The sequence below is a fragment of the Amblyomma maculatum genome, chromosome 2, assembly GCF_055883805.1.
Source record: "Amblyomma maculatum isolate TAMU_Amacu chromosome 2, ASM5588380v1, whole genome shotgun sequence".
Lineage (NCBI taxonomy): Eukaryota > Metazoa > Arthropoda > Arachnida > Ixodida > Ixodidae > Amblyomma > Amblyomma maculatum.
The window spans coordinates 79197446-79204016 of NC_139345.1; the positions used below are offsets into that span (position 1 = coordinate 79197446).

The 6571-nt window shown below is 47.5% G+C and overlaps 1 protein-coding gene across 1 annotated transcript; it reads left to right on the forward strand.

Annotated features, from left to right (window-relative positions):
• Positions 1–4371: 4371 nt before the first annotated feature.
• On the forward strand, positions 4372–5151 carry LOC146199080 (uncharacterized). The gene has a single exon (XM_084592035.1). The coding sequence runs from the start codon at positions 4372–4374 to the stop codon at positions 5149–5151; it is 780 nt and encodes a 259-aa protein (XP_084448161.1).
• Positions 5152–6571: the final 1420 nt, after the last annotated feature.

Here is a 6571-nt window from a genome sequence, read left to right on the forward strand (position 1 = left end):
TTTCAAGATGTGTCCGATCTTAGCCGCTTCGGACATTTGTGGGTCGACACGTTTGCACAGGTCAACAATGTCCTCTATATAGCTTGTGAATGACTCTTCGGTATGCTGAGTGCGCTCACGCAAGCGTTGTTCTGCTCGGAGCTTGCGAACTGCAGGACGGCCAAACACTTCTGCAAAATTCTTCTTAAACGCAGACCAAGATGGCAGGTCTGCCTCATGGTTGCGAAACCAGAGGTTCGCCACGTCGGTCAGGTAAAAGATTACGTTACTTAGCTTGATAGTGTCGTCCCATCTGTTATAACTGCTGACACGCTCATACGTCGACAACCAGTCGTCGACGTCTTGGTCAGCCGTGCCACTGAAGAGGCATGGATCACGCTGCCGTAGAACGCCAGAACACAGTACCGTGGTTGGTATGGGCGCCGATCTCGAGCTGGTCTCGTCTGGCATGGTGGAAGCAGAGGTCAATGTACGGCTTCTAAGTTCCAGGGTGGATGGGAACGTACCCAGCAGCACCTGCACCAAATGTAGGGGTGTGTTTATTCAGATGGATATAGCCGGTCAGGAGGAACTCGCAGCGGAGCGTCAGGCGTGGCGAACCAACAAGGCAGCGACCAACTTCTTCGTCCTCGAGCGCGCCAGCACGCGGCGCATGGCAGTGGCTATGAAGATGAAAGTTACCACACTACACACTAAATAAAAGGGATAAGAAATGCTTACATTTCTGGCGCTACCAAATGTTTATGTCTTGGTTGTATTCATTTTCTTCAGATAGGGAACTGTATTCCGTGATCTCTCAATTATGCAAGTCGCCTAAAATAATTTGTGTATGTGCATGCCTGCTTTTCATTGATTGCTGTTATGTTTTTTTTTGTACTTTACTTTGTGTGCTCATTGATTGTTACGTTTGCTTGTGTATAAGCCTTAAAACATTTGTTACATGTCCTTTAGCGTGTCTCCACTGCTGTGTATATGTATGTATGTATGTATGTATGTATGTATGTATGTATGTATGTATGTATGTATGTATGTATGTATGTATGTATGTATGTATGTATGTATGTATGTATGTATGTATGTATGTATGTATGTATGTATGAATGTATGTATGTATGTATGTATGTATGTATGTATGTATGTATGTATGTATGTATGTATGTATGTATGTATGTATGTATGTATGTATGTATGTATGTATGTATGTATGTATGTATGTATGTATGTATGTATGTATGTATGTATGTATGTACGCGCCTAAACTAGCTTCGGCTATTGGCCCAACATTTTTTGCAATTTGTATATTTATGGAAATAATTGATTGATTGATGATTGATTGATTAAAAAAGTGCACCTGCTGTGTCAATCAAAGCTTCGGCCGGTAATCCTTCAGCTAAAACGGAAATCATATTATACGGGCGATGAGGAGGACTTTTTGTAAGTTCGCAAAGTGCAGTTTCACCTCCGGAAACTGCATCGCTTAGTTTTCCGAATTACGGACAGGAACAGTTGCTGCTGGTCGAAGTGGTGAAACAGAACGGCGGTATGGGGAAGGGGACCGACGTCGGGATACATGCGCCCCACTTGGCTCAGACGAGGATACCGGCGGTGGAGAGAATCGACGAGGTTGGCTGGGAATCGGTCGTCTCTGATAATATGCAGGTATGTCACTTTCGAAGGCTTCATAACCACGTCGCTCGTTCTGAATGCGTCGGCGACAAAAGCGAGATATCTGGCCTCGAATCCCACAATAATAGCACACTGGGCGAGAGGGGCGCCAAGGTGCGTAATAGGGTGGCGTTGGTTCAGCCGTCGTCATGACGTTGATGTGGTTGTAGGGTGGTGCTTAGGGTGGGGGAACAAAAGGAGGAGGGGATGTAGCGACGTGAGCGTACGTCGGTGCTGGGCGAGGTGCAGGAAGGTCAGGTGTGACAGGGTGGTTGACAGTGACCAACTCTTCTTTAATGATGTGGCGGAGGCCGGCGTCCTTAGAAGGAGGAGAAGAATGATCGCACCCGTGCCGGCAGAAAGGGCTGAGGGCTTGGAGCTCCTCGCAGATTATCACTCGAATACTGGCTCGTAGATCGAGGTCAGTAGAGGTCGGGGCAGTAGTGAAGCAGGGCTGCAATCAGGAGGACTGTAGCTGGTGTAGGCGTTGACAGGTCGTTATAATGGAATCAACACTTGATGGATTCTGGGCAACTAGGGTGTTATAAGCCATTGAATTGATTCCCTTAAAGACATGGTGTACACGTCCAGATTCCGGCATGGTGGGACTGATACGCCGACAGAGTGCCAGCACGGCCTCTATGTATAACGCATAGGACTCATCGGAACCTTGGCAGCGGGTAGCGAGCTTATTCCTTGCGATCTCCGTCCGAACAGCCGGGTCGGCGAAGTACTGTCGGAATTGCTGCTTGAAGGTGGGCCAGTTTGTGTTGTGGGGCTCGCGGTTAATAAACCAATTTCTGGCGACCTCAATAAGGTAGAAAGATACGTTCAGAAATTTCAAAGCATCATCCCACCGGTTGTAGGCACTGCAGCGCTCATAAGTGTCAAGCCAGTCATCGACGTCTTCGTCGCGACGACCAGCGAACAGCGGCGGGTCGCGTTGTCGTGTGGGCACCATCGGATGCGGCGGTGTAGCCGAGGTAGAGGGTCCGGCCGTGTCGGGACTGCTCTCGGTTGACATGACAATGGTAGTTGTTAAACGGCTACCAGAACGTAGCTCCAGCGAGAGGCAGGGCACAAGGCAGCAAGGGGATCGAATTTCACCTCCACCACTTGTGAAAGAAGGCCAGGTCCAGACGGCAAGGTCGTGAAGGCAAGGCAAGGTATGCCTTGTCAGCGTTTAATCCGACGGAGAAAACCCCAGCGCGCGCCGGAGCCGGCGCCGCGGGACGAGGATGATGGTATATACAAGAGGAAGAAGATCATGGTATGTACAAATGAAATAATATCCGTGGAGGGCTCACAGTATTAATGTTTAGGCCTAGCTTTTTGCTTCTCCTGTCTTGATCATTTATTATTATTTGCAGTTGGCCCACTGAGTTACTTAGCAAGGCACCATCATCAGCAAATCGTAGTTACTGAGATATTCTCCATTGCTCCCGATGCCTAACTGCTCCAATTCCATGCCTTTGAATCCACTCTCTAAGCAAACTGTAAATAGCACTGGGGTCGTGTCACCTGACCATCACCTTGCTTAGTTAGAATTTTTTCACTCCCTTTATGCAGACCTATTGTTGCTGTGCAGCCACTATAGATATCTTGCAGTACTTTTACATATCGCTCACTTACACGATGATTTCTTAATTCCTCGATGTGTATAGAAGTTTCGAATGAGTCAAATGCTTTTTTTTTGTAATCAATTATTGCTATGTATAGGGGTCGATTACATTCCGAGCACTTTTCAATCACCTGGTTTATAATGTGGATAAGATCGATAGCACAGTACCCTTTCTGAAGTCCTGCTTGATTGAACTCTAAGGTTGTCCTGGTCCCATTAGTGATTACTTTAGTAAACACCTTGTACGTAACTGACAGTAAGCTGAGTTGTCTGTGATTTTTCAAGTTCTTAGCGTCGTATGTCTTATGAATTAAGATAATGTTAGCGTTCTTCCATATTCTCGGTAATTTCGGTGACGTCACGCATTATGTATACAGAGTGGCCACTTTTTCTAGCACGGTATCCCATCCGTTCTTCAACAAATCTGTGTTTACCTGATCCTCCGCAGCTGTTTTCCCCTTCTTCATAACTTCAAAGGCTTTCTTAACCTCGTCCTTCGTTACGGCGAACATCTGATTTCTCTTCATTATAGACAATTTCATTCTTGTCCTGCCTATGGCTACTGACTGCATAACCTCCTCCGCTACCTTGATTACCTTGTCCATTTTAATAATGACATTTCCCGCCTTCTCCCTCATTGCATATGCATCTGACTTTTGCATATGCCTAACTTCCACTTTACCACTTTCAGGCTACGACCGTTTTTAGAATTAGACTTGCATGATAAACTCATAACAGAGACTGTTGTTCCAGTCTCAGTTAAATCCTTTGTGCGGATGCCACCAATGTATACATCAGGATTGTTCTCTAACATTTATACAAGTTAATGAGGCGCAACTTAAAGGTTTCAAAAGTGCGGCAGTGTCTGATGACGTCACCTGTGGGGTTCAAATTATATTTTCTTGTAAGGAGCGTATAGGCGTCTTCAGTGCTCGCTTTGATCAAGTGTCACACGTTATTTTCCTCAGACATTCGTGAGAATTGTTGGGGTCACCACCTATGAACTTAATAGTGGCGCCCTCTAAGCTGAAGCGCAGCTAGAGGGTTTGTAATAAATCACTGTATTTGGTTCTGGAGCGGCGTGGATGCTTGGCTCTCTCTCTCTTTCGGCCTCCCGGCACGACAGCACGGGAACGCCCACGCAACATGGCGTCAGAAGTGACAGCAGCATGAAAAACTCGTCTTCAAAGCAGCTCTCAACAACCGTCAACGGCAAAAAGATGCTCCCAGAAAGCGCCCAGCAGACGCACTGGCTAGGACTCGCTCTGCGGCCGCCAGACGCGTTCGACTTCTGCAACCCTGCAAGTTGTTCTTCATGGAAGTTTCGCTTCGAGGACAATGCCGCTGTCTCCGGACTACTGAACGCTCCGCAAGACATGCAAGTACGTACGCTTCTGTACTGTATGGGCCCGGAATCTCTCTCGCTGCTAGATATTTTTTCACTCGACGCTGCTGAGTTAGCCTCCTACGACGCAGTTGTCAAACGCTTCTCCGAGCACTTCGTGCATCCCTGTAATGAGCTCTATGAGTCATCTCGCTTTCACAAGCGCGTTCAACAACCTGGCGAGGGTGTCGGCGCATTTTACGCCGAACTGTTCAAGTTAGCCAAACGTTGCAACTACCCGTCACCGGCGGTGGAAGAATGCTTGGTCCGCGACAGATTTGTCGTTGGATTGCTCGACACGCGTCTCTCTGATAAGCTTTGCTGCTCCCCGAAGCTAACTCTCAAAGAAGCTTGGACGCAAGCTCGTCCGTCGGAGGACGTGGACAAAGAACGCTCACTCGCACAGGCTACCTCGCAGGACATTGTCAACATTAATGCTGCGACTCAAAATTTTTCGCAACGGCCGGTTGTTTCACCTTGAGCCGCAGCCGAGCCCAGTTGGCCGCTCCTGCCAGCCCACATCACATATAATGCCCAGCTTTAACCAAGCCGTATTAACGTGCTTTAGTGGCCTAAATGGGTAAGGTGATTGCCAGGGTCCTAGCAGGCTGATTCTGGCATAACCGTCCCATGTGAAACGAGAAGCCAACCCAAGTTGGCAGCTCCTGCCAGGGGACCACGGAAACGGACACTGACGCGGCACACAGCGACTTGTGGTTTGACCTGGCGTAGTATTGCTTTCGAAATAATAGAGGGTGAGGGGGTACAGAGGGAATATAGGCGCCGCCTCTGTATATACAGTTGCTATGCAATCTGCTAAAGAACAGCATCGACGTCGTGCTGAAGTCAGAAAACGACAAGGTGCACAAGAGACTGGTGAGCAACGTGAAGAACGGCTTGCAAAACGTCATGCCTAGGATGCGGCCAGTTATTTTCGCTGTACCTCTCAAAGTGACTCTGTGTCCACTACTAGCGATGAGTCTCAGTTGCAGCTTCTTGTCTCACATAGTGACTCCATGTCGAATGATGGGAAATCTCAGATCAGCCCCAGCTGCATTGCAGCGCCTCTATCAGCTCCGCGAATTTTTATTGCGGTTCGCGCTCTTCACACTCCCCCCCTCCCCCCCCCCCTTACAGCCACCATATTCGAGGGCACCGCAGCTGACGTAACTTCGAAACTTCACTCTCCCTCCTTGAATGACATAAACTAGCGGCATATAATGTGCGAAATGGCTTTTCACGTGTGCCGAGCGAGGGTGTGTAGTGAAGCGACGGTGTTATTCGCCCTTTCCGTTAACTGCCTTGAAGCGGATATAAGTCGAACTTTTCGCTATATAATTTGGCGTTCTTACTTCCTGTATAACTTGCACACAAGAAAAATCGCGTTGTTGTGCGTATTTGTGGTGCCTATAAATTGAATGAGTTTAACGAACCTAGAAATTTAGGTCCGCTTTTCCGCGGTGCCTTGCGTAGTACTAATTTATAGGTAGCAGGTTACCTCTTTCAAACCCGCTTGTCTCCCTTTCATAGTCATAAAGGTTGTGCTAACCACTTTGCTCCACAGCGCATAAATGCTGGAAATGCTTGATTGCAAAATTTGTTTGCATTTGATTGCGTATGTTTGTTTTAGAAACAAAATGCAATTGAAATTTTTTTTTACTTAGCCATTAGGCACCCATGATTATCATTTTTATTGGCGAAACCCTTTAATTCTGGGCAGCACTGTGTCACGAAACCTAACACATTCGATCTACAAACAAGTAGCTACAGCTCACAATGTCAATAACCTCTCGTGTCTGTGTTTCCGCAGTTACCCGACAGAATGAATAACACCGTCACTATACTAAGCACCCTCATTCGGCTCAGCTATGCCCCGCGCACAAGAAAACGCAGTCCGCGTA